This window comes from Pituophis catenifer, unplaced genomic scaffold (genome assembly GCF_029215685.1).
Source record: "Pituophis catenifer annectens isolate HBS135680 unplaced genomic scaffold, rPitCat1.0.hap2 SCAF_17, whole genome shotgun sequence".
In the NCBI taxonomy this organism is placed as follows: domain Eukaryota; kingdom Metazoa; phylum Chordata; class Lepidosauria; order Squamata; family Colubridae; genus Pituophis; species Pituophis catenifer.
In genome coordinates this window covers 1,441,751-1,469,722 of record NW_027256897.1, presented here as the reverse complement: position 1 = coordinate 1,469,722, position 27,972 = coordinate 1,441,751, and the positions used below count along the sequence as shown (strand labels likewise).

General features: G+C 47.2%; 1 protein-coding gene across 1 annotated transcript; it reads right to left on the bottom strand.

Moving 5' to 3' along the window:
* Positions 1 to 4: 4 nt before the first annotated feature.
* Positions 5 to 27,817, bottom strand: USP20 (ubiquitin specific peptidase 20). The gene is made up of 25 exons (XM_070955926.1): positions 27,731 to 27,817; positions 22,668 to 22,841; positions 21,536 to 21,589; positions 20,535 to 20,597; positions 19,807 to 19,938; positions 19,438 to 19,534; positions 19,235 to 19,304; positions 18,491 to 18,604; positions 17,000 to 17,078; positions 15,191 to 15,620; positions 14,611 to 14,745; positions 13,984 to 14,096; positions 12,905 to 13,080; positions 12,012 to 12,106; positions 11,325 to 11,358; positions 10,458 to 10,503; positions 9,357 to 9,537; positions 9,128 to 9,254; positions 8,372 to 8,541; positions 7,506 to 7,587; positions 5,829 to 5,937; positions 4,652 to 4,754; positions 3,807 to 3,878; positions 2,936 to 3,116; positions 5 to 1,629 (listed from the first exon to the last, which is right to left on the bottom strand). Exons 2-24 carry the CDS (start codon positions 22,746 to 22,748, stop codon positions 2,956 to 2,958), a joined length of 2,724 nt encoding a protein of 907 aa, XP_070812027.1. The 5' UTR covers positions 22,749 to 22,841; positions 27,731 to 27,817; the 3' UTR covers positions 5 to 1,629; positions 2,936 to 2,955.
* Between the last annotated feature and the right edge of the window lie 155 nt (positions 27,818 to 27,972).

Here is a 27,972-nt window from a genome sequence, read left to right as displayed (position 1 = left end):
GGCAGACTTTTGAATGCGAGCGAGTTTTATTGGCTGATGTTCTCGGCAAGAAAAAAAAAAATAATAATCCATTTTGGGCACCGGGATGACTTGTCTGAGGTCCAAGTCTCTGCAAAGTAGGTCCAGGCAGGACGATGGAAAAACAAGGCTTGCCCCTCCTAGAGGAGAACTCTGGGAGGGGGAGAAAACGACAAAGACAGGTGGCATCCAGCAGGTACGAGAGGTGAAGCCAAGAAACTTGGCTAGGGTCTCTTTTTAGGTGGGTCACCAACCCAGCCTTTGCCATCGACGTCTCGTCTCCAAAGCAGCTTCTCCCAAGTCCACATTTTCATTCTGCATCTGTTCCTCCTCCTTTCTCCAGAAAAATAATAATAATAATAAACTGGCTTGTTGAGGACGATGCCATTCCAACCTGGCTCGAAAAGGGAGACTGTGGGCAGGTGTGCAAGTCTGGGGAGAAAGGTGCCAAGTGGCAAATCGCTAGGACAGTTAAGAATCTCTGCTCTCTCTCTCTCTCTCTCTGAGGATTAGCAAACCGGAGCTCTGTCGAAGAAGCGAAAAGCGGAGACGTCCCAAGAGGCCAGCTCTTAGTTCACGTCCAAAGCGGGACTGCCATTTGCCTAGGGAAAAAACTGAGTTTTTCCATCTTGCCCTAAGCATCATCCAGGCGGATGAGAAAGTCACACGTCCCCGAAGAAAAATTTTGTAGGATATGCTCAACCTCTTTCAGCGCAAGGATGTAGAGGGTTCCCTCAACTTCTGTGTAATATTTGGGCTGTGTAATATTTCTGGCTGTGTTAAAGAACCACTGGATGAAAATTCAAGGGCGTTTTGTCGATGTGGCTCGAGGCCCGTGTTTGGTTTTAAGGGTACCAGTGTTACCAGTTTGTGCTGGGCAATAATTGGGGCTGGCGGGGAGGAGGGGGGGTCAGAGACGAGAAGGACCAAGGACAATCCATTCCTTGCAAATAAATAGATAAATAGAAGGGAATTGGGGGTTCCAGCCAACCGCTTTTGATCCGTATGGGTGAAGGGAGGAAAATATATATATATATTGTGTGTGCCACAAAAAACCCCAAACCCTGTCAAACGATGAGATTCTTTCTAGGTTTCTTGAAGCCAGGTGGCTTCAAAATCTCTCCTGCAGGTGCCCCCCCACCCCCACCTCCAGGTAAAAATTCAGAAGAGGAACTAAAAGGAGAACCAAGACAAGGGTGCATTTTCTCCTTGGAACCTCAAGAACAGATCAAAGGCCAGCAAGGTGACGAAGGAGAACGGCGATGACACCGGCTCCTTCCAAGGGCAACCCAAAATTTCTCCCCAAAGAACCCTTTCCCGACTTCGGCAGGTGATGGGATGAGAAGGCAGGAAAACCAAACCGGAGCAGGTGCTCATCCTGGCCTGGAACGGGACGATTTTGGGGACAAATTGTAGACAGGCGAGATGCTGTCAGATCCCCTCCCCGACCCTCCTGGCAAAGAGGGAGGGAGACGCGACTGAGCCTCAAATTAAGATTGGTGGCCAAGGGGCTGGCTGGGGACAGGGCAGGGGGTGGAAGTGGTGAGAGCAGCGGCTGGATGTGGGTTGACTTCCAAGACGCAGGAGGAGTTTGACGGGGGAACAGCCGACCTAAGGGAAGGAAGGAAGGAGGGAGACGTCAAGAATAAAGACACAGGTAGCCTTGGACTTATGACCACCACCGAGCCCAAAATTTCTGCTGCTAAAGGACACGTTCGTTAAGTGAGTTTCGCCCCGTTCTATGACCTTTCTGGCCACCGTTGCTAAGTGAATCAGTGCAGCTGCTAAATTTAGGAACACGGTCGCAAAAGGGGGTTAAGTGACGTCCCGCCTCCCCTGGGGGACACTGCGACCGTCATAAATATGAGCCGGTGGCCAAGCGCCTGAATTTTGATCACAAAGTAAGTCACTTTTTCCAGTGGCGGTGTAAGTTCGAACGGTCACTAAATGAACTGTTGTAAGTCGAGGACTAACTGCAACAATTTTTTTTTTAAAAAAAACCCAGAGTTTTAAAGAATTTTGAAAAAAGGTGCAGAGGTCAGTTCCTTCGCTGGACTCAGAATACATCTTTAAACAGATTAACGGACTTGGAAGGGACCTTACAGGTCATCTAGTCCAACCCCCTGCCCAACCCTCAACCCGTCTGCCTCTACCTAGGATCAAACTCACAACCTCCTGATTGTGAGGCAAGAGCTCCACCTCTAGGCCACAGCAGCTGAATACAGGTACCCCCCTCCCCCGACTTACAGCTATTCATTTAGTGAGTGGTATACTAAAGCTACAGCAGCACTGGGAAAAAAATGAGTTGAGCCGTTTTATGACGGTTTTGCAGCATTCCTGTGGTATAAACAATACAGGCAGGATGCAAATGTCGACCCTGTAATTTACTATATTTTTCAGAGTATAAGACGCACCTTTTTCCCCCCTAAAAGGGGGTGAAAATTTAGGTGTAGCCCCGCCCGCCCACTGGCTCCCCACCCTTTGGCCTCTGCCTCCCAGCAATTTACCTCCTTGCAGCAAACAGCAAGAAGAAACAGCTCCTTTCAGCTTCAGCACAGCCTAATTAGGACAAGTTGATTGGATCGGCCTCCCGACTCTCAGCTGATTAGCTCTCAGCTGTTTTGCGCAGGGCCTCTGCTGCTTCCTGCAAGGAGGTAAATTGCTGGGAGCAGATTTTTTTTTTTTCCTTGTGCTAATCAAGCTATGCTGAAAACGAAAATGAAAGTAAAGCAGGCTGTTTGCTGCAACGAGGCAAAATTGCTGGGAGGCAGAGGCAGATTTCTCTTTCTTGTTTTCCTCACCAAAAAAGGTAAGTGCGTCTTATAGTCCGGAGCGTCTTATGCTCCGAAAAATACAGTAAACCAAGCAACCGGATGGCTGAAGGTACGTCCACTTTTGGGTTCTCCAGGCAGCTCACCTGAATGCGTCCCTCGTTTTTTAAACAGCTCTGGTCTCGGCTTCGATCTTCTGTTCCCCGTGGAGACTTTCCACCTCCTGCACCTGGGCCACGTTTTGCCGGATGGCGATTTCGGGGCCTCCGCCGTAGAGCGTGCTCAAGTAGATCCAGGTCTCCTCCGAGATCTGCCCGTAATCGGCTCCTGGAAAAAGACGCGAGGGCCGATCAGGAGAGATTCTGGCAGCATTTGAACTCAAGAGCCTCTATCAATATTATCATCGTAATTGTACATTATACTCTTCTTTCTCCCTTCCCCCTTTTCAATTTTCTCTGGTGCCATCTAGATTTGATAGATAGAATAAATTTGAAAAGAAATATGATTAGAATATAGGAATTGCTCGGATACCAGACAAGAAAAATATTATATAGCAAAGAAGATAGAAAGGAGAGGGAGTAGTAGAGGGTAGGAAGAGGAGAGGGAGTGAGAGGAAAGGAAGAAAGGGAAAAGGAGAGGCAGGAAGGACAGGGGACAGGAGTAGGAGAGAAGGCCAGAAGGGGGAAAGAAGAGAGGAGTGGGGGAAAGGAAGGGGAAGTAGGGGAGAGGAGAGGAGGAAGGAGAAAGTAGGAAAGGAGAGGAGGTTGGGAAGGGAAAGCAAGGAGAAGAAGAAGGCGGAAGGTAATTAAAAGGTCTTATTTTAATGCTTTCTTTAAGGAAAATATATACATATATGATTAATTATGTATAAGAAAATGTACATTTTATATTATGTGTATAAAAGAAAATAAAACTGAAAAAACTTTTAAAAAAAAAAGAACTCAAGAGCCTGAAACCCCGTTCAAGGCAAGTTGGGTTTTTCAGTCTTTGATTGGCCCGACAGAGACTCTTCCTTACCCTGTTTGACTTGCATATGGCCGCTTCCTTTGGCCACGGCAATTTTGGTATTGTCGATCGGACCAGGAGGCTCTGCGGGAAATAAAAACCGGGTTTGTGAGTTGTTTGTTGGGGAATGTGCAGCGTTGAGGGCGGCCTCCTGCTCTGGATGTGGTTTGGCCAAAGACAGGATACAAATACGAATGGAGCTGAGTCTTTACTGGCCGGATGCCCTTCCTGTCGCCAATGCAGAGTTCGCAGCAGATATATTCTCATTGTGCCCAGAGAGAGAAATATCTGCCTCTACCTAGGATCGAACTCACAGCCTCCTGATTGGGGAGGCGAGAGCTCCACCTCTAGGCCACGGCCACCACTCCAGGATACAGATACAATGAAATAAAATAAAATGAAGTAAAACAAAAGAAAGAAGTAATAAAACAAAATAAGAAAACAAAACAGAAACAAGATTTTTTAAAAAAATATGAAATGGAATGGAATAAAGACAATAAATAACCAAGCGACCTCGGGAATTGAAGCACAATCCCCCCTCCCCCCGTTAACGAAAGGTTACCGTTTAGTAAAACCAGCGTCCTCGTTCAAGGACGGCTACACAAATCAAAGGAGGCGATTCAACCAAGTGGCCTCGACGCCCTTAATGCAACGGCTTCCCCCCTTCCTAGACTTAATTGTGACAATCACAATCACGAGGCTGGGCATTGCCGGAAAGGATCGAGGAAGAGGAGCATCGATTGCCCGGGAGCCCAGTTTTCATCCCGCCGTTTCCAATCAGCGGTGAAGCGGATGTCGCTTCCTGGTCCACATCTTTGTGGGGGTCCCCATCTCCCGTCCCCCCGCCAGCGTCTCACCGTTGTCCTTCCCTTTGACGAAGGCTTCCCACTCGCGGAACCACTGCATACTGATGCAGAAAATGACGCTTGGACACTCCTCCGCCTGGAAAGCTTTGTTCAGCTGGAGGGGGGGATGAAAGGGGGAGAGGTCAGGCTGGGTTGGGGGTGGGGGGGATATGAAACCTGCCAGGGGGTCAAATTAATCAGAACAGAGCTGGGAGGGACCTTGGAGGTCTTCTAGTCCAACCCTCTGCTCAGGCAGGAAGACTTATACCATTCCAGACAAGTGACCATCCAGTCTTTTCTTAAAAGCCTCCAGTGATGGAGCACCCACAACTTCTGGTGGCAAGCAGTTCCACTGGTTAATTGTCCTCACTGTTAGGAAGTTTCTCCTTAATTCCAGGTGGCTTCTCTCCTCGGTTAGTTTCCATCCGTTGCTTCTTGTCTTGCCCTCAGGGGGCTTTGGAGAATAGCTTGACTCCCTCTTCTTTGGGGCAGCCCCTCAAATACTGGAAGACTGTTATTACGTCCCCCCCTAATCCTTCTTTTCTCCAGACTAGTCATACCCAATTCCTGCAACCGTTCTTCATATATTTTTGTCTCCAAGCCCCTAATCATCTTACTTGCTCTTCTCTGCACTTTTCACATATTTTTTGTCATGCGGGGACCAAAACTAGATGCTGTATTCCAGGTTGGCCTTATTAGAGGATTTATAAAGGGTCCCTCAAAAATCTCATCCACTGGGAAGACCCCCCCAAAGTGAAGAAGGCTGCTGCAACGGAGCCATTAGAACTCTTTAAATCTGTTTTTCGGGGCAACGCACATACCCAATGGATAGATCTCGGCTCCTGGCCGCCATTGTGACTCTTTTGAGCAAGCCTTGCAAGTTCTTTGGCTTGCAAAAAAAAAATTAAAAAAAAAATTAAAAATGGGGCAAATCTCACTTAACAAATGTCTCGCTTAACAACAGAAATTTTGGGCTCAATTTTGGTCGTAAGTGTATGCTCTTTGGGGTAAATCCCAGGCTGTTGTCTGCATACTCCGGATCTCCCTTTCCAGCTTCCGAATTTTTTTTTTTCAATTGGGAGGGGGCCCTTTGCAAACCCAGCCAGCCTCTCCCGCTGAACCCAGCGTTGTCGTGACTCCCAACTCCACCAGGCCAACTGGGGGGGGGGGGACGGACGGACGACGTTACCTTGATGAACGTGTCAATCTCCATTTTCCTCCGCTTAGCCAGGGCTTCGATCTCCACCTGGCACACCGAACAGACGTAGAGGTGATTCACGGCTGGGCCACCCCCAAACCTGAGCACGGAAAGAAAACAGGTGCTGAAAACTCAAATAGCGCCTTGTTGCGTCCCGGGATTGAACCCCTGCAAGGGATACTCTACTCCGGACTGAGAAGGTGGATTTTCCTGGGTCTTGTCACTCGGGAGATCAGGAGGCATTTTACAGGAAGTCCTCAACTTATAACCAGAGGTGAAATTCAACCGGTTCGGACTGGCTTGGGCGAAACGGTAGGGACGATTTGAATTGGTTCGCCGAACCGGTAAAAACCACCCCTGGTTGGCCCCGCCCACACCCTCCCGCTCCCCTACTCACCCCTCACCCCTTCCAGCCACTCGCCCCATTCAACCTTAAATGCTGCAGCGGAGAGAATCCGAAATTTTCTCTCTCCATTCTCAGCGGAGCTGCTGCAGCCTGTCCCTTTAAGGTAATCCCCGGGAGGGAGGGGGCCAGGAGGAGGACCATAAAGGGAACAGCAGCTCCGCTGTGAATGGAGAGAGAAAAGTTTGGCTTCTCTCTGCCACAGCATTCACTATGAGCCCTTCTGGTGCTCATACACACATTTTTCCCTACTGGGTTCTGTGGGTGTGGCTTGGTTGGGGGGGGTCATGTGACTGGGCATGGCTGTGAGTGACATCGAGCTGGCCACGCCCGCTCAGTCACAAAACTCCCCCAACAAGCCACGCCCACAGAACTGGTAGGGAAAAAATTGGAAAAAAAAAATGAATGTCATCACTGCTTATAACCATCCATTCAGCGGCCATTTGAAGTGTGAAATGAACACAGGTGGCCCTCGACTTGCGAGCACAACAGAGTCCCAAATTAATTTTGTTCGGCGAGACATTTGTGAAGTGAGTTTGGGCCCATTTCTTGCCGTAGTTGTTAAGTGAATCACTGCAGCTAAACCCGGTTCTTAAAATGAATCTGGCTTCCTCGTTCACTGTTACTTAACAACTGTGGCAAGGAAGGTCATAAAATGGGGGAAAACTCACTTAACAACTGTTTCTGTGTCATGATTAAAAGTTAGAATGAGAGAGAGAAATAAGAGAAAGGGGGACTGTTAGTGTCTACGCTTTTATATAATAAAATAAAAGCAATAACAAGAGAAAACGTGGAATAATTGAATAACGACAGCCTGCAACTTAATATAAATGTGTATTATTATTATTAGAAATATATAAGTTGGTTGAGTGTAATAACTATGGTTAATTCTACTAGTTTTATTTGTATTAGAATGTATAACACCCAGGTGCCACACTGTTCACGCATTGATATGTTTCTAAATAAATAAAAATTAAGAAAAACTTTCTGTTTAGCAACAGAAATGTTGGGCTCACTTGTAAGTCGTAAGTCGAGGATTAACTTTATTAAAACTAAACAACCTGTGTGAGGCAACCGAATCTAACCTGCCCAATAAAATAGCAGCACAATGATAACAGTTCTTAAGGAAGGGGGACACGTCCTGTGTTTCCCTGAACATTTCTTCTTCTCCTACAAGTGGTTTTCCTGGGATGGACAGAAGACCAAGAGGAAAAGAACAGTAACTCCCAACAGTGGCTGAACCGCTGGAAGAGGAAACTCCTTACCTGTTATACAGGTATTCCCAAACATTCTGGGGCAGAATCACCACCAGATCGTCAATATAATGGTATTTATTCGGTGGAATTCCTATGGGGAAAGATAAACAGAGAGAGTTAAGAACTGGGCCGCTGGAAGTTATCAAGGAACTGAACAATAGGACTTTCAACCAGTTCTCGCATTTATGGCCGTCTGCGGTGATTCCACAATTATGTGGGCAATTGTCTTGTATTTATTATGGTTGTAGGGTCCTAGGAGGGTCACGGGATCACTGTTTGAGACCCTCCCAGCCGGCTTCGGATAAGCGAAGCGTGTGGGGAGGGCAGCAAGGAAATCACTTAACGACCAGAGCAAAAAAAAAGCAGCCAAAGACAGATGCACATTTCACATTTATCTCTGTCAAGGCTGTATCCCAGGGTTACCTACAGCAGCCTAGGGGAGGTCAACCCTCGAAATTGTTCCGTTGGGAGTGTGATTGATGACACACCCTGAGGGAAGGGGGGGAAACAGGGTCATAATTGAAGCATAAATTATGTAGGGTCAGAGCTGGGAACACTTGGGAGCATGCCGACATGAAGCTTCTAATAAATAACTGGATTTTTTTTGAAGCTTGGCTCGAGACTCATGATTTAATTAGAGCATCCGTCGGAACCCTGACAAAGACTGAAAAATGGGGCAAAACTCACTTAACAACATAAATTTTAGGCTCAATTGGGGTCGTACGTTGAGGACTATTTGTATTTAAAAAAAAAAAAAAAAGGCTAAGGAACTCCCCAAAGTCTCAAAATCCCAAGGAAACCCCCGAATGTTATTCTGCAACAAATTTGCTGAAGAGAAGCACAAAGGATGACAACCACACGCAGCACCCGCTCACCTCCGTGGGAGCAGAGGAAAGTGTGGTTGCTTATGGGTCCGGGCTCTGTGAAGGTATTGAATTTGTTCAGCCATTCGCGGGAGATGTAAAACTGCAGCAGGCCAGGCTCCTTCATGGTGGCCAACGAGACAACTTTCTGGCGCTCCCGGACAGCCTCCTCACTGCTTTTTCTGTAGGACGTTTCGAAAGAAACAAGAGGAGGAAATAAAAGAGTTTGGTCTTGTAGAAAAGGCACCAGGGCTACAAAGTGGGAGATGGTGAGTTCTAGTCTCGCCTTAGATATGAAAGCTGGCTGCCAGGAGATGGGTGTTATAGTCCCATTTTAGGCATAAAATCCAGTTGGGTGACCTCAGTCAATCACCAGGAGACAGTGAGTTCTAGTCCTACCTTAAGGCATGAAAGTCAGCTGGGCGCCTTTGGGTTAATTATCAGGAGATGGTGAGTTCCAGTTCCACCTTATGCATGAAAACTGGCTAGGTGATTTTGGGCCAATCACCAGGAGACGGTGAGTTCTAGTCCTGCCTTAGGCATGAAAGTCAGCTGGGTGCCTTTGGGTTAATTGAGTTCTAGTCACAACTTAGGCACGAAAACTGGCTAGATGATCTTGAGCCAATCACTAGGAGACAGTGAGTTCTAGTCCCACCTTAGATATGAAAGCCAGCTGGGTGACTTTGGGCCAATCACCAGCTGACGGTGTGATGGTGGGCTCAATTGTGGTCGTAAATCGAGGACTACCTGAAACAAGATTACCCTCACCTGTAAAACAAGACGTAAGCCTCGGCGTTCTGCACGACCGTTTCGTGCACTTCCGTCACGTACTGGTCGTCAAATTCGTACCACTGGCCGTTGATCATGTTCTGGCAATAGGCGATGTAATGTCCACCTAGGACCGAGAGGCCGAGAATTGAAGCGGGGTCCTGACCCAGCGGCCTGCGTTTCCAGATCTGTTCAGAGGAACCGAGGGACAGGAAGGAAAGTGACTTACTGCCGGCCGTGCCGTGGTGGCAAATCACCGAGAGGAGATCGTAGTTGGTGACTTTGGAGACGCTCTCCTTGGCCAGGAAGGGCCGGAGGTCCAGGCCTTCCAGGGGGAAGGAAACGTGGCTGTTGATTTTAAAGGAGTACATGACTTCGTGCCGGAAACGCTTCAGGTGGATGCAGAGGACCTGGGGGGGCAGGCAGGGAGGAAGAGTTTGAAAAATGCCTGCAGGGATCATAACCCACTAGCTGCTCTTGAGGAAAAGTCACCATTTTCCCCCCCTCCCTTTTTCTCATCTTTCCTTCCTTCTTTCCCTTCCTGTTCCTTCCTTCTCCCTTTCTCTTCCTTTCTTCTCCCTTCTTTTCCCTAATTAATTCCTTCCTTCCTTCCTTCCCTTTCTCTTTCTCATCTCTTTCCTTCTCCCTTTCTCTTCCTTCCTTTTTTTCTCTTCCTTCCTTCCTTCCTTCCTTCCTTCCTTCCTTCCTTCCCTTCCCTTCCCTTCCCTTTCTCATCTCTTTCCTTTCCCATATTTTTCAGAGTAGAAGATGCATTTTCCCCACCCACCCTAAAAGAGGCTGAAAATTTGGGTGTGTCTTATACTCCAAATGTCGCTTTTTCGAAGCTTTTTTCGAGCCCTAACGAGGCGCTAGCGAGGAAAGCGATCTTCCGCCTTTCACCTGCTTTTCTCATTGCTTCTCTCTCCGACCATCAGCTGTGCTTTAGAAGCTATTTTTTATCCCCAACCAGGCGCATGCAAGCGTAGCGCACACGCTCTCAAAACCAGCGAACTAATGTGCATAAAGCTAACCATTTTTTTTCCTATTTTCCTCCTCAAAAACTAAGGTGTGTCTTATATTCTGGTGCATCTTATACTCTGAAAAATAGAGGACTTCCTTTCCTTTTTCCCTTCCCTTTCCCCAAAAGTGCTTCCTCAAGAGGCAACTGGACTTTCTTTGTTTTTCGTTGAAGATGTTTCCCTTCTCATCCAAGAAGCTTCTTCGGTTCTGACCGAATGGTGGAGAATCCCTTTTCTTTCCTTTCCATTATCCAAGGGAGAAATTTAGCCAAACGTTGTTGACAAAACCCAAGCAAAAGGGAACGGCTCACCTCAGGCAGTTGCAGCACTTTACAATACTTGACTCCGTTCCGCAACCTGGAGGAGGAACCAAGAGAGAAAAAAAAGGATTCGTCCAGGATTTCTCAAACGTGGCAACTTTTAAGATATCTGGACTTCAACTCCAGGAATTCCCCAGCCAACTTTCCTTGACCCGCTAATTTAGTCGCTTCCAATTTTATTCTCCCAACGAGAGCGTCGTTTCTCAAAATTTGCAAAATTGGGAGCCACCTGTTGTGGCCTGCCAGCAGTCAGCGGAGCTGGCAGCAGATTCAGACAGTGAGGAGGTTGGGGAGGAACGTGGGCCAGTCCTGGAGTCTGGGGAAGGCTCTGATGAGGGCTCTGCGTCGGAGGCAGAGAGGGGGCCAGGGCCGTCTGACAGTTGTCAGCTGCCTTCGGAGTCAGACATCAGTGAGGCAGAGGAACAGCTGGAGCCTGTTCCCCGTGTGCGCATGCGCAGAGTTGCCAGATGAAGGGAACAGCTAAAGAACAAGGGTCGACTCAGGAGTAAGGCCACAGGTGGACGATGAAGGGCCCCTCCCAGAGGGAATAAAAGAGGAGCAAAAGGGGAGTGGAGTTTGCAGGAGACAATTAGTTCATTCCTGCATTCTTGCCAAGTATTGCAGGCGTCTGAAAGATATCGGCCTGGCCACTCTCCAAGCCTGATCAAGGTCGGTCATTGTGAATTATCTTGAAAGACTGTGGGAGAGGGAAGACTTTGCTGGAGAGGAATTCACTGTAAATTAAATAAAAGGGGTTTTTGACGGGACAAGGACTTGGCTTCGGGCTGCTGGGGAAGCCTAGATCAGAACACCACCAGGGAAAATATCTGGGAAGGGAGGGTGGGAAAAGGGACTTACTTTTTACATTTTTCACAGCTATACATGTTGTCGCCTAGAAGAGAAAGCAAGGTGAAGGCAGAAGTGGTTAGGGTGCCCTAACCCACATTGCTCATTTCTTGCTCGCTCTCTCAACTCCCTCTGCCCAAAAAGAAAACTATGCAAGGATGACTTGGGTTGGGCTTCGATAGGGGACCACCAGGTGATCAAACTGGAAAATTAAAACACAAACCCCACATGTCTACCAATAGTCGTCGAATTACTTTTTACAATCACAACTGGGACCAGCACAGCCACTGCTAAGCAAGGCAGTTATTCAGTGAGTCCCATCTGATTATGTGATTTTTCTTTTTCTTTTTTGGCATGGTTAAGCGAAACAATGCAGTTGTTAAGCGAATCATCCGGTCATTAACCGAAACTGGCTCCCCCCCCCCCATGGACTTTTGCTTGTGACAAGCTGGCTGGGAAGGTGTCAAATGGCCGATCAGGTGACCCAAGGATGTTGCAACGGTCGTAAATCCTTGCCAGTGCCGAGTGCCCGAATTTTGATTCTATGACCCTGGGAATGCTGTGACGGCTGTAAGTACGAGAGCTAATAAGTCAAGGACAACTTGTAAACCCTACCCACCCCAACCCTTTTCTTTCGAGGGCCTGGGTGTGTAAGCAGCACAAGAGGCTTCTAAGCAGCCTTCCTCCCTGCAAACACACCTTTCAACTCGTCGGCGGCGAAAAAGGCAGCCAGGCAGTCTTCCAGAGTAACGACGGGCCCCCAAAACCAGCTGGGGATACAGGAGACCACAAACCTGGAGAAGACAAGGAGAAAGGAGGTGCTGTGTGAGTCACTATGGACCTGACACCCTGCTTGTAATTACGGATTTGCAGCTGGAAAACCACTCGTGTGTGTGTATCATTCTGAGCCCCAATTCTGGACCAGGTTAGGCTCCAAATTGATCTTTTGCACTGGTAAAAATTAAAGTCGACTACAGAAGGCTGAGGGCCAATTGTCTTACATTCAGTGTCAGAGAATTTGGTTTTCAACCATCAACGATATTTTAAGATTCGCTTTGCAGACGTTTCATTACCCGAATAGGTAACATCATTAATACTAGAAGGCAGCACTGGGTGGAAGCTAGCTCCCTTCCAGTGCTGATGATGTTACCTAGTTTGGTAGTGAAATGTCTGTAAGAAAACCACCAAGCTCAGAGGGCACCAAGGACCCCACAGTCCTCTTCCTCTCCACCAACCCCAAAGAGCAGGTCTTCAATGCGAGCGTTGAAATGGATTGGGGAGGACCCCAGGTTCAAATCTGTCTTCATCCATGCACCACATTTTGGACCCAATACTCACTCCTGACCCTCTTGCCAGAAATGTGATTGTGAATTTGGCTCTCTCAAATTCCTGTTTCCTGTTAGGAAAATTAGGAAAAACAGACTCCTCCTTCTCAACCATGTGGCCTGTTTTAAGCTACCAAAGTCAGCGTGCAAATACAAGAAATCAAGAAACAATAGAGCGGTGTTTCTTAACTTTAGAGGTGTGGACTTCAACTCCCAGAATTCCCTAGCTGGCCTCAGCATCGGAAGGGGCTTCCAAGACCCACAGACCTGCGAATGTATTCCATGATGAAGGCGATCCAGCCCTGCGAGGCGGCGTAGTTGTCGCCGCACGCTCCTGCCTTGATGGGAACATTTTGGTAAATGGCTGAATGGAGTTTTGCCAAATCTTCCTTCCCGGGAATCGGCAGCGACAGATCCTGGAAAGTCTCTACAGTGGTGGAAACCTGGAGGGCATCGAAGGAAGAGAGAAGAAAGTAAGGGGAAATGAAAGCCGATGAACGAGGGCGTACGTTCAATTCCGCAAGCTACTAAGATTGTTGGCCGAGCAGGTACAAAAATAGCCAGGTAAATGATTGAAGTCTGAGGAATGGGCTACTTGTCAGTCAACAGAAATGTTGATTTATCACCAGCCTATCAAGTCCTTAGGAGCTGAGGACATGGCAGCACAAGGAAACAACAGCCAATTCCTGGCCATCGACACACCAGCCAGCCAATAGGAAGGCAGCACATAAATACGATGCATAGAATAGCCCAAAGCACCCATTCCGATAGGGAGAAGGTCCCTAAGGATGAGCTCCAGCACGAGAGCTCGGAAGGCTAAACCTCTGGTCTCAGTAAAGGCAAAGATTCCCCTCGCACATATGTGCTAGTCGTTCCCGACTCTAGGGGGTGGTGCTCCTCTCCGTTTCAAAGCCAAAGAGCCAGCGCTGTCTGAAGATGTCTCCGTGGTCATGTGGTCGGCATGACTCAACGCCAAAGGCGCACGGAACGCTGTTTCCTTCCCACCAAATGTGGTCCCAATTTTTCTACTTGCATTTTTTACATGCTTTCGAACTGCTAGGTTGGCAGAAGCTGGGACAAGTCACGGGAGCTCACCCTGTTACGCGGCGCTAGGGATTCGAACCACTGAACTGCCAACCTTTCGATCGACAAACTCAGCGTCTTAGCCACTGAGCCACTGCACAATTGGCTGTTGCAAGGAAAGTAAGTCCCTGCCTGTCCCAATCATTCCTAGACCAAAACCTAGGAAAAACTCCCTGGGGCCAAAATCTGGTGCGGCTTGCAGCCACAGCCGAAGGAGAGGGTGTGGGAAGGGACGGCGTCTTTCCAAGAGCACAGAAACTCACTCGGTCACAGGTGAGGCATTGGACGAGGCTGAGAATGGAGCCGTCGAAGATGTCAGAAATGACGCTACGGTAACGTAACTCTTTCTTCTTTTTTCCGGAAGTCAACAGCTGAGCTGAAGAAGGAGGGGAATAAAAACAGAATTACTGCAGCAGAAGAAAGATACTAACCAGCAGCGATAGGTGCCTTGGGTGCAATTGCAAAATATCCGGAAGCACCACTTGCACACCAATAGCAACAGCACTTAAGACTTATATACCGCTTCACAGGGCTTTACAGCCCTCCTCTCTAAGCGGCTTACAGAGTCAGCCTCTTGCCCCCAACAATCCTCATTTTACCCACCTCGGAAGGATGGAAGGCTGAGTCCATCTTGAGCTGGTCAGGATCGAACTCCCGGCAGTGGGCAGAGTTAGCCTGCAATACTGCATTCTAACGAGTGCGCCACCACGCTCCTAACACCATCGGCATTGACAAAATCGCCATCGGTCAATTGCAAAAGGCAGCTTCGCTTGGAACAGCTGACATCCTGCAACGACGCCTATAACCCCCATCCGACAACATTTGCCTATCCCGGGTCGATCAAGCGAGGACTCAAATAACCCCCTCACCTAGATACACTCTCCTCCTACCTTTCTTCAGCACGTATGAGTGTCCCAGCCTCACTGGGCTGGAATGTGGAGGATTCGAGAGTTTGGAGTAGACATCGTGGTGGACAGGGCTGCACGGCCGCGAGGGACAACGTGAATAGGCGTCATTATCTGGTTCTGGGAATGGACAAGAGCAGTTGGGAATGATGAGGTTTTATTTATTAAACTTGTATGTCTCCTGTCTCCCGTGGAAGGTGACTCTGGGCGGCAGAGAGGAGAAGGAGAAAGAGGAGGAGAAGATAAAAAAGGAAGGAAGAAGGGAGAAGATGAAAAGAGAGATGGAGGGGAGGCGGGAAGATGGGGAAAGGAAAAAGGAGGAGGAAGTTACATAATAAATGAGGGAAGGTGGATGAGGAGACGGAGGGAGGGAGAGGATGAGAGAGAGGAAGGAAGAAGAAAGGGATAGGAATGGAGAAGGGAGAGAGGGAAGGAGGAAGGATGGAAGAAACATGGGAAAAGAGAAAAGAGAAGAAAAATAAATGAGAAAGGGAAGGAAGGAAGGAAGGAAGGAAGGAAGGAAGGAAGGAAGGAAGGAAGGTGGTATACCTCTCATGGACCCTACCTGGGGTCCTTGCAGGGCTGGCAGGTCGTGGAGGGGGTGGGAGGAGCCCTTCCGGAGAAGCCCCGCCCTCCACCGCCATCACCGAGGTGTCGATGTCAGCATCTTCATCGACTTGCTCCGAGTTGCTCCGCCGTTGGTGGCAGGAGAATTTCCGCTCCTTCATCCGCTCCTTCTCGGAGATGCTGCGGCCGGCCGCCTCCTCCTGGATCAGCAGCTCCGCTTCGGCGGAGCCTGCTTTGCTCTGCCCGTCCCCTTCCCCGCGGTCGCTGCTCGAGTCGCAGGAGAGGAACTCGTCCTCCGAAGGGCTGCGGTCGCCCTCTCGCTTGTCGTCCGTGTCGCTCGTGTCCGAGTCGCGCAGTTCTGCCGTCATTGGCTCCTTCAGCTCTTCGTGTAGTTGGTCCATCAGGCAGCGGAGGAATTCTTGCGTGTCCTGGGAAGGGGACGGAAAGAGACGCCAGGTTTGCTAGGGAAATAAAAAGGGGGCTAGGGGGGGAAATGGGGCTTATTCAAAAGAAGGCATGTCAGAGTATATTCATGAACTGGAATAGGACATAGGCAACTGGGTCAGCCAATGAGGGCTGTTTGGTAACTGAAACAGAGTATTTGTTTGTATGGGGCCATAAGAGAGTTTGGAGTCTGGGCGTGGCTTAGACTTGAACTGTATATGAGAGTTGGTTTGGCCTCTGTAATGAGTGCCCCTGTACCAGTGGTGGAATTCAAATTATTTTACTACCGGTTCTGTGGGTGTGGTGTGGCTTGGTGGGCGTGGCAGGGGAAGGATACTGCAACATCCCCATTCCCACCCCACTCTGGGGCCAGCCAGAGGTCGTATTTGCCGGTTCTCCGAACTGCTCAAAATTTCCGCTACCGGTTCTCTGAACTGCTCAAAATTTCCACTACAGGTTCTCCAGAACCTGCTGAATAGCACCCCTGCCTGCCCTGTACAATATTAGCTTCTGCATCTCTCTACTCTGTAATGACTTGCTTCCGTGAATATTGCTTCTGCGTTCCTGATGTTGTATGCTGAATTCTGCTGTATGGTATTGTGAGAATGGATGGAAAGTTACTCTTTTATAAAACGTATTGGAAGAATTATAAAATACTTTTAAGTCAGTAACTCTTACCGCAAGCCTCAGTAGCAAGGCCAAATAAAAACCACAAATGATAAAGAGCTAATCACCGTGTGTCAGCTCGATCTGAATGTTCAAGGAACTAAGCCCACGCTCCGGACAAATGGTAAAAGACAAGATAAGATAGATCCTGTTGTAACAAGGCAGGGGTAAATCACACCTTTGTCATGAACGCAGAATGTAAGGGATCTTAGGCATGACGTATATTGCGTGGAACACGTATAAATGCATGGTGTGAAACTTGAAAGGCGCACTTCACCAACTCAATCCACATTGGGAAGGGATGTGGAGGCCTGCCTTTGCAAACGCAATTCGATAAAACCTTCCTTTGTTCGAACATCAGAGTTGTCCGTCGAATTAGCGAGCATAAATTTTGAATGCTTTAAATAAACCTCACAGTATTGTATATAAAGAAGGTTCTTATGTAATTTGAATCCTGCTGAAGTTCATTTCATCGTGTCTGCAATCGTGGGTACTGCAACAAACTCTGAAAAGGCAGACGTCCCTCTAACGAGCTACAAAATGTTTCGGTGATCCAAGACATTAAGTGAGGCAAGATTCTGTATCCAGTAATAGGGAAATGGTTATTTCCATAGCGAGGAAGATTAAGAATCGCTTGTAACCGTCGCAGGAAGGAGATCCCAGGTCATTCCCATCTCAGCAGAGGGAATTTGCTCACCTGTTGTGCGTAGCCCCGGAACATGGGGTTGATCAGCTTGATGCTGTGAGAGAGGCTGCTGGGGACAACGTAGCTCGGGCTAGGAGGAAGGGAGGACAAGCAGAGATAACAAACAATAGAGAGACCATTTAAACAGCCAGCGGTTTATCATGGGGTCTTTGATGCCCTCTGAACTGGGGTGTTTTTTTACAGACCTTTCAAGACTCAACAAGGGAACATCATTAGGGCTAGTGAGTGTGAGGTTTGCTCCCTGTTTATGTACAGTAGCTCGGAGATTGGCTGTTTGCTTGCAAGACATTGCATTACCCAACTAGGTAACATCCTCAGGGCTAGTAGGGAATGGAGTTTGGGGAGAGGAGGAGGAGGAAGAAAAGGACTGTGGGGTCCTTGGTGCTCTCTGAACTTGATTGTTTTCTTGCAGACGTTTAATTACCCAACTAGCTTATATCATCAGTGCTAGTGAGTGTGACATACCGTTTACATACAGTGGCTCGGAGCTTGGTTGTTTTGATTGCAGAAGTTTCATGACCTGACTAGTTAACGTCATCATCACCTTATATAGTTCAGTAATGAAATGTCTGGGAGAAAACAACCCGGCTCAGAGCTTCTAACATATAAACAGGAGCAAACCTCACTTCCTCCTAGCACTGATGATGTTTACCTAGTTCGGTCGTGAAAGGTCTACAAGAAAACAACCAAGCTCAGAGATCAGTGAAAGGATTGTGTATATGTGTGTGTGTGTTTTTTTTCCTATCCATGCATCCACCCACCACCAATTCTAAGTCTTTCCTTTATTGTTCTGACCTAGGCTTCCTGAGACAGGAAAAAGCACACGATTTGCCCCAAAAATCCTCTTTTTATTTCAACGGCTGTGAATTCTGTTCATTCACAGCCCGTGATGAGTCACAGATAGTTTGTAAAGAGCCCGACAGAAGTCTGCCACACTCCTTCGGGATAAGGCTGATAAGCACCCACCTTTATCTCCCTTGACACGCTGCCAAAGATCTAATCGGCAATTATCTTTGCAAGGCCACACCGAGCACAGAATCAAAACGGAGCTTCAGAATTTAAACCCACCAGAACGAACAAAGTTGCTTCCTGCAAAGGCTCATGTGCCTTTGCTCCTCCTTTATGTCTTATGGGAGGGGCCAATCATCTCCAAGCCTTACTCCCGAGTCGCCCCTTTTGTCTTAACTGTTCTTGCCTTCTGGCAGCTCTGCGCAAGTACGCATTGGGAACAGGCTCCCCCTGTTCCCTGCCGCGCTGATGTCCGACTCTGGAGGCTCCGGAGGCAGCACATAACTTCCAGATGGCCCTGGCCCCCTCTCTGCCTCTGATGCAGAGCCCTCGTCCCAGCCTTTCCCAGACTCCAGGACTGGCCCATGTTCCTCCCCAGCCTCCTCATTGTACGACTCTGCTGTGAGCTCCGCAGGCTGCCGGCGGACCACAACATTTACCTCTCACAAACTGGGCTCTCCTCAACCAACTCACCGTTTTTTGTGCCAGACTTCAGAGATCAGCTTCTGGTAACTTTTGCAGAGCGCCGGCTTCTTGTCAGTTCTCACGAGACCACCGCATTCCAGGAAGAACTGTGTGAGTGGGGGGCTAAAACGGAGGTTAAGAAGGCTGGTGAGAACACTTCTGTCCACTTCATGCAGAGTCACAGAGCAAAACGGAAAAAAAGAAAGCGTTCTCTTATTCAAACTTACAGGTAGCCCTTGATTTAACGACCGCAACTGAGCCCAACGCTTCTGTTGCTAAGCGAGACAGTTGTTAAAGTGAGTCTTGCCCCATTTTATGACCTTTCTTGCCAAAGCGATTAGGGGAATCACTGCGGCTGTTGAGTTAGTTGAGCGGTTGTTAAATGAATCTGGTTTCCTAATTGACTTTGCTCGTCAGAAGGTCGCAAAAGCGGACCACTGTGATCATTTTTCACACTTACGACCGCTGAAGCATCCCCCCCCCCCCGGTGGTCATGTGATCAAAATTCAGACTCTGGGCAACCGACTCGTATTTATGACGGTCGCAGTGCGGCCTTCTGACAAGCAAAGGCAAGGGGTTAGCCAGATTGCCTTAACCACCGCCTGACTCACTTAATAGATGCGATGACTCGCTCGAGAACGGCGGCAAGGAAAGTCGTGAAATGGGGCAAACGTTTCGCTTGGCATCCTAAATTTTGGGCTCCGTTGCGGTCGTAACTCAAGGACTACGTGTAATGACCGTTCTCCGACCTACCAGTTCGAGAGAGCTTGGAGACCAGCGTTCATGTAACACGAATTCCCAAGATTTTTCATCCCCGTAAGGCCTAAAGGGGCAGGAATAGAACGTGTGAAGCTCTGGAGACCCTTTTGCTTCTGTTTGTTACTCTTTGGTGCCCCCCCCCCCCCCCCGGCCGCTCTCCGCCCCCCCCAGGCAAAAGAAACCCCCACCTGGCTCACCTCTTGGTTTGAGGTCATCGTCTTCCGATTCCGATTCTCCTTCGTCAGCGACGGCAATCGGAACGGCTTTGAGCGGATGGACAGGTGGGAGAGAATCCTGGAGCAGGAATGGGAAAAGCAAGTTTTTTTTGGGGGGGGGGGGATGGGCACAGTGTTCTCCTTGGAAAGCCATCATCCAGGTCCTCGCGACGCCCTCGCCCCCTGGAAGCAACGGCGCTCAGGATGCCCGTCTTTTAAGCGTAAACCATGTAAACCTCACGAGCCAAAATGAGCTCAGCAACTCCCGAACCGAGGGGACGGGGGTAAAAAAAAAAAAAAAAAAAAGAGGAGGAATAAAGTCAGCACAGTCCACAAAAACCGCTCGCTTACCTGTTCCATAAATTTGGAAGGCAGGTTGGTAGGATGGGAAGCCAGGTTTTGGTCCAAGAACACCTCCTTCTCGCACGCGTAGCACCACACCCGAAAAGTGGTCAGGTTGACCGTCAAATTGTGCTTTTTGGCCTGGGTGCGAGTTGATGGGAAAAGAAAAAAAGAAAAAACAACAACAACAACACTTAAATAGCAATTAGGGTTTGTGACTCACAGACTTCACCAAGTTACAGAAATAACAGAGTTGGAAGGGACCTTGGAGGTCTTCTAGTCCAACCCCCTGCTTAGGCAGGAAACCCTGCATCACTTCAGACAAATGGTTGTCCAATCTTTTCTTAAAAACTTCCAGTGTTGGAGCATTTGCAACTTCTGGTGGCAAGTTGTTCCACTGATTAATTGTTCTAAGTATCAGGAAATTTCTCCTTAGTTGTAAGTTGCTTCTCTCCTTGATTAGTTTCCACCCGTTGCTTCTTGTCCTGCCTTCTGGTGCTTTGGAGAATAGTTTGACTCCCTCTTCTTTGGGGCAGCCCCTGAGATATTGGAACTCTGCTATCATGTCTCCCCTAGTCCCTCTTTTTGTTAGACATGCCCAGTTCCTGCAACCGTTCTTTGTATATTTTAGCCTCCGGTCCTCTTATCATCTTTGTTGCTCTTTCCAGAGCCTCGACGTCAGTGAATCAACTTAACTCAACTTAAGTCAAACCAAGTTGGTGGGAAAAGCCTCTCACCTGGGCGTGCAAAGTGCTGTGATCCGCAAAGGACTCTCCACAACCGACATAATGGCAACCAACCTAGAGAAGCAGGGAGACTTATTAAAGCTCAAGCAAATTTAATTGAAAGCGGAAGGCGGTTTGGCTTTGTAACTTTACTTTATTGTCATTGCACCTCGAAATTAAATGCCATCTTCAGTGTACATTTTAACTATAAAATTAAAACGCAAACACGCCTCCTTCACACTCTATACAATTGAATTGAAAACCCCTGATACTGCATTAACATTGCACTATACAGTAGAATTCAATACAGTTACTGCTTTGGAATAGAAGCTGCTTTTCAGCCTATTTGTCCTTGTTTTTATTGTCCTGTACCGGCTGCCAGATGGTAATAGTTCAAAAAAAAAAAAAGGGTGCCCAGGATGAGATGGATCTTTAAGGATGTTTTGAACTTTCGTAAGGCAGCGGGAGCTATAAAGCTCTTCCAAGGGAGGGAGAGGGCAATCAATAATCCTCTGGGCAATGATGTTGACCCTATGGAGCGCTGTCCTATCTGCCACCGTGCAATAGGCAAACATGCACAGGTGCAGGAAGTTAAAATACCCTCTATGGTGCAGTGGTAGAAGGTCACCAGCAGTTTTCCATTCAGTTGTTTTTTCCTGAGAAGTCTCAGGTAGTATAATCTCCGTTGGGCCCTTTTGACCAACGCTGCAATGGGAGCGCCGCAGGTTAGGTCATCTTTTAGGATAACACCCAGAAACTTAAAACTGGCCACTTGCTCCACTCAGTCTCAGGGCTGGATGTCTGATCTATTCCTTCTTTAGTCCACTATAAGCTCCTTGGTCTTATTGATGTTAAGGACCAAGTTATTGTCTCCACACCATGAAAGCAACCGAAACGCGGGCAGAAAATCAAGTCTTTGTGCCCAGTAACTCACCAGACTTGACAACGGGAAGAACACAACACCCCCCACTTCCCAAAAGTTTGATTTCAAAGGGGGGGGGGAGGGGTCTTACCTGAAGGCAGGCCCAGAGATTTGGTCCTCCTGCACCACAAGACTGGCATGTTCCCTAGATTCACACGGAAGAGGGGGGGGAAAATGAAAAATGTTGACATGACTCCTGGGGACTTCCAACAATACTGATGTAGTTAATAGTGAAGATGTTCTGATGCATTTATAGGCTACCGTATTTTTCGGAGTATAAGACGCACCATTTCCCCCCAAAAAAGAGAGTGAAAATCTGGGTGCGTCTTATACTCTGAATGTAGCCCCGTCCAGCTTCTCAAACGGAGGTTTCAGAGGCTGAAAAAAGCATCAGAAATGAAGCTTCAGAAAAGAAGCCCCCAAACAGAGCTTCAGAGGCTTTTTTTCTGAAGCTGTTTTGGAGGCTTTCAGAGGCAGGAAAAAAAGTTTTTCCTGAAACGGAGTTTCAGAAGTTTCAGAGGCAGAAAAAAAAGCAAAAAAAAAGCAAGGCACAGAGCTCACAACGGGAGGCCGATCCACCTGCCAATCAGCTTTTTTTCTTATTTTCCTCCCCAAAAACTAAGCTGCGTCTTATACTCCGAAAAATACGGTGTATGTTTTATTTAGATAGTGTATTATTTTCATATCATTGTTTGATTGCTTAGTAATACAAAGCTTTCATATTTTCAGTTTTGTGTCCTGTTTTTTTTTTTTTTTTTTTGTTAAATTAAAACAAGAATGTACAGGGAGGCCCCAAGTTACATTCGTTTAGTGACCGTAGTTAAAACAGCACTGAAAAAAAGTGGCTTAGGTAGGGCCATGTTTCACACTTATGACCATTACAGCATCCCTATGGTCACGTGGTCAGAATTCAGATGCTTGGCAACTGACTCACATTTATGACGGCAGCAGTGTCCCTGGGTTGTGTGACCCCCTCTTTACGACCTTCTGACGAACAAACTCAACGGGGAAGCCAAATTCACTTCACAACCGTGTTACTAACTTATCAACGGCACTGATTAACTTAACAACTCTGGGGAGGAAAGTCGTAAAACAGGACAAAGCTCACTGAACCAACGTCTCACTTAACAACAGAAATGTTGGGCTCAATTTTGGCCGTAACTCGAGGATTACCTGTATATGCCAGCAAGGAGAAATGTTGCTGCAGTGACACGGCCGCTTACCTTGGACTTGAAAAGCATATCGTCCTTGGTGACCTCACCTATGCAATCCAGGTGAGAACACAGGTCTCTTGGGTCCCCCATTTTGTGGCTGGGCTCCCCCTAAAGGGAGCGGAGAAAGAGCTCGGGGGAAGAATTGGCTTCTTTTTCCAGGCCAGCTCAGACCACCATCCGCGCCTGAAACGGAAAAGAGAAAGGTCTCAAACCTGCTTCGTTGCTTTAGGATGCAGATGACTGGATTTGAAGAAGAAGGCAAATGAAATATTTAATCTTCCAAATGTTAAGTGTTTTGTATAATTCATGAGCCCTTGGAGAGGACAGCAGACTAAAAATGCAGCCAATAAACAAACAGAACAGTATTGATAATTCCAGTACAATTCCAGTATTAATACTCTGCCTTCTCAATTACAGGGCAACGAAGATGTAAAAGCAAATGGAAACAAATCAAAAATAGGGTTTTCTTTTCTATTCTAACATCCTAAAGAGGATGTCAGCAACCTGCGGCTCCGGAGCTGCATGCGGCTCTTTTGTCCCCCTGCTGTGGCTCCCTAATTCCGGGAGTTCACGTATTTTAAAAGTTGCTAAGGTTGAGAAAAATACCGCATTAGGGAGGATTGCAAACAAATAGCAACTCGCAGTAATCCTTCCATCACTCAGTTTGATGCTTCAGCGGTGGTATCAAGTGAAAATATAAGGTGAAAAATTAACTGCAACCTTGATGTGATGCCCCCTCCTCTATTCTGGAGTTTAAATGCAGAGGCCCGCTAGCTGATTTTCCCTGTTTCTTTCTGTCTCACTCAGCCTGAGCATTGTGTAAGGGAGCAAAACAACAGAAGGAACACCTCCTTTCGTATCCACTGAGCTAGAAGGAATTCCCGTGGCTTTCCAGCTACTTTCCAGCTAGATGTCCCAGCTACCGAGCGGTTGGCCAAATGCAATAAAAATATAATACTGCTCCGCCGGCTTCTTGAATCCTTCTCTCTAAATCAATCGAGAGGCACGCTGACAGCCTGATAAATACTAATTAAGATTCAGGTCACAGGATGTTCCTTGTTCTGCTTTGCCTGGCTCAGTCAAAAAAGCAGCCACGAAAGAGCAGCTTTAAATGGCCTGTAATTGGTTTTGACCTTGCACAACGTGGTAAGTCCTTTGGCAGGGCTTCCTGAGCAGTTTAAAAATCAATGTTATCGCAGAGAAAAAGAACTCCAGAATTCACTTCATCTCCCATGTAAGCAAGTAAATCTGTCTGTCTCTCTAGCTACAGTATCTATCCATCCCTATCCCTCCATCCATCCCTATCTGTCTCTCTCTCTTATCTACCTATCTTTCTTTCTTTCTCTTTCTTTCTTTCCTTTTCCCTTCCTTCCCACAACTTCTGGAGGCCAGTTGTTCCACTGATTAATTGTTCTAACTGTCAGGAAATTTCTCCTTAATTCTAGGTTGCTTCTCTCCTTGATGAGTTTCCATCCGTTGCTTCTTGTCCTGCCCTCAGGTGCTTTGGAGAATAGGTCGATCCCCTCTTCTTTGGGGCAGCCCCTCAAATATTGGAACACTGCTATCATGTCTCCCCTGGTCCTTCTTTTCATTAAACTGGACATGCCCAATTCCTGCTACCGTTCTTCCTATGTTTGACCCTCCTAATCATCTTTGTTGCTCTTCTCTGCACTCTTTCCAGAGTCTCAACATCCTTTTTATAATAGGGCGACCAAAACTGGATGCAGTATTCCAGGTGGGTCTTGCATCCACGCTAAGAATACTGCATTTCCCTCCCAGTACGGTTTCCCATTTCAGTGTCTTTTATCTATCTACCAGATTTATACAGCTGCCCAACTCACACACAAGTGACTGATTTTAGGAAAGCCTTCCTCATTCCATTTGGCATCCTTTTTTCCAGTTTGCTCTGCTGGCACCTTCCGGACTCTATTAAATAAACCAGAAGGATTTTCTGGAAATCGCTCCCCGCAAAAAAGTCCCCAAAAAGCATCAGCTGGTTGTTCCTAGCACGGATAAAAACAAAGCCTTCACGTGGTAGCTTGGAGGCTTAGCAACCAATTACTTTTTCAGCTCCGATGGAGGCTTACTCATCATTTTCCCCACAAAAGCTAGAGCTGTCCACAGCCAGTATTTTTTTCCCCCTGCCGGCTCCATTGTTTCTCCTCTGTTTTTTCCACCGCTGTTGTGAAAAGGGAAGACTCTTCCCCGTCTTCCTAAGGTCCTTTCCATCATGAAAACACTGGTCTTCGGGAGGCTTCCCTCTCTGGAACACAAACTACAGGTAGTCCTCAACTTACAACCGCCATCGAGCCCTAAAAAATCTGTTGCTAAGCGAGGCAGACAGTTGTTAAGCGAATTTTGCCCCCATTTTATGTCCTTTCTTGCCACCGTTGTTAAGCGAATCACTGCACTTCACATGGTTGTGTAGCGAATCCGGCCTCCCCATCGGTTTTGCTGGTCAGGTGGTTGCAAAAGGGGATCACACTGTGACCGTCATAAGTGTGAGTCGGTTGCCAAGCATCAGAATGAAAATCAAGCGACTGCAACGGTCACAAAGGGTGAAAAATGGTCATAAGTCACTTTTTTCAGCGTTGTCGTAACTTTGAACGGTCTCTAAATGAGCGGTTGTAAGTCAAGGACTACCTGTATTGTTATGAACAAATAATAAAATGGTAAGAACAATAACATCCCATCAGAGGTTGATACTGACCACTTTGGAGAACCCTGATCTTATAAAAACAGGCTCTGATCAGACGATAAGATGATCATACTCACGGCATTGGGAATTAACCCAATGATTGTTTGCACCACACATTAAACGGTAAATTTAGCCTTCTAGGTTGCATTCTTACAACAGCAGTGCCACAAGCAAAACTACCAGCTTTATACAACAGACCAAGCCATGGTTTGTTTTAGCTACGATTTGTTAAACCCACAATGGCTGGGGGTTCAGACCTAGCACTAAATCCAAAGCCAACAGGATTGGGCACGAGTCTGTATGAGATGGAGTGAAGTTTGGCTCGATTAAAATCCAAAATTACCATTCACCAAACAATAATCCGACGTTAAACCTGCTCCCTTGTGCAACCAACCACAAGCCAATGTAGACACAAACTGCAAGACCACCACCTCACTTCCCAATAAAATCGCTTAGAGGTGGCAGGACCCCCTCCCCAGTTCGACTCCTAGAAATGTGAACTGACCCCTGGCAATTTCCTCTCTCATTTCTCAATTTTAAGAACTAAACTTTCCATATTGGGGCCTTCGGGGTGGCTTGGACTACAACTCCCATCGGCCAAGTCCAGGGAGGGAAAGCGATGTAGGGAATTTGTTCAATTTGGGAGTCTACCCCGTGCCCTGAAGCCAAGGGGTTGCTGGGTTCACACGACACACCCAACCTAACCCAGGTTGAAGCTGAGCTGTACTGAGAGATGGTGGGAATGCAGACCTGGAACCAGCTGGGGGAATGGGGAACAATATTCTGCCCTGATTTGAGGGGGGGGAGATATGGGGAAACTCCCCTCCCCTATCTATCTATCTATCTATCTATCTATCTATCTATCTATCTATCTATCTCAATCATATAACTATCATCTATCTGTCATCTATCTTCTATCATATATATATATCATATCTCTCTCTCTCATCTATCATATATAATCTCTCTCTCATATATATCATAATCTCTATCATCTTTCTGTCATCTATCATCTATCTATCATAATCTATCATCTATATCTGTCTGTCATCTATCTTCTATCATATACAATAATCTCTCTCTCTGTATCATATATAATAATCTCTCTCATCTATCTATCTATCTGATTTCTATCTATCTTTCATCTCTCTCTCTCTCTCTATCTATCATCTATCTATCATAATCTATCATCTATATCTATCTGTCATCTATCTTCTATCATATATAATAATCTCTCTCTGTATCATATATAATAATCTTATCTATCTATCTATCTATCTGATTTCTATCTAACTTTCATCTCTCTCTCTCTCTGGTATCTATCTATCATATATATATATCATAATCTATCATCTATATCTATCTGTCATCTCTCTCTCTCTCTCTCATGTATCATATATATGGTATATATATGGCCTAACTTTCCCTTTATATTGCTTTTAATTTTGTTTTAAACTGAGATGTCTTAAATTATCTGGGACCAGAGTATTTAATATATTTTAATTGGTTTTTAATGTTTGTATTACATGTATTTTTATCTTTCGCTGTTCACCTCCCTGAGTCCCTCGGGAGTAGGGCGGTATATAAATTTAATAAATAAATAAATAAATATATAATATTTCCTATCTATCTATCTATCTATCTATCTATCTATCTATCTATCATCTATCTATCATATATATATCATAATCTATCATCTATATCTATCTATCTGTCATCTATCTTCTATCACATATGTATATATCATTCTCTCTCTCATCTACATATATATAATAATCTCTTTCTCATCTATCTTTCACCTCACTCTCTCTCTCTCTCTCTCTGGTATCTATCTACCTACCTACCTACCTACCTACTTATCTATCTATCTATCTATCTATCTATCATATATATATATCATAATCTCTCTCTCATCTATCTACCTACCTATCTGTCTGATTTCTATAGCTGTCCATATCCACAAGCGACTCTCGGTGGCTCCCAATTGAAAAAACATGTATTACAAATGCTTTAAAAAAAACATTTTAAAACAATAAAAAAGCATTAAAACGTCTAATTTAAAACAGAAACTCTAAAAATACCAAGGTTAGGGGAGGGGGTCCTGCTTTGAGACGATCCCCACCCCACCCAGTTTCCTCAGGCACTGTCACAGCCCCCCCCCCCCCGCCCAAGATCAGACTCGCCCGGCCGCCTCCGACGCGCCTTCCTCGGCTGGGCTCGCTAGGCGAGTCCGAGGCTTCGGAGCAGGCTAGGCCGCAAAACCTTCCTTCTCGTCGTCTTGGCCTCTGGGCCGGGAGACGAGGCCGGGGGGAGAAGCGAAGCCCCGGGCGGATCGGGTGGAGTCGGGGATCGGGCGGGGAAGAGCGCTGCTTACCGGCCGGGGCCGCCTCAGAGGGCGCCGCGCCGCTCGGGGGGGAAGCGGGGAAGGCGATGTTGGCGGCGGAGGGGGCGGGGCCACGGCGGAGGGGGCGGGGCGGGGCGGGGCCTCGGAAGGGAAGGCGGTCCAGGAGGGGAGGGGTCGGGCAAGATGACCTCAGGGTGCCCCACGGACCCCTGGACAATGGGCAGGGGTCAACAACCTTTCGGATCTCAAGGAACCACTAAATTAATCATTTT

Coding starts and splice junctions, on each gene's coding strand:
- USP20 (XM_070955926.1), bottom strand. CDS start 22,748: ATGGGGGACCCAAGAGACCTGTGTTCTCACCTGGATTGCATAGGTGAG. Junction 19,535..19,806: donor CTTCCAAATTTATGGAACAG/GTAAGCGAGCGG, acceptor TTCCTGCTCCAG/GATTCTCTCCCACCTGTCCA. Junction 7,588..8,371: donor TTTCCTCTGCTCCCACGGAG/GTGAGCGGGTGC, acceptor CTTTCCCCATAG/GAATTCCACCGAATAAATAC.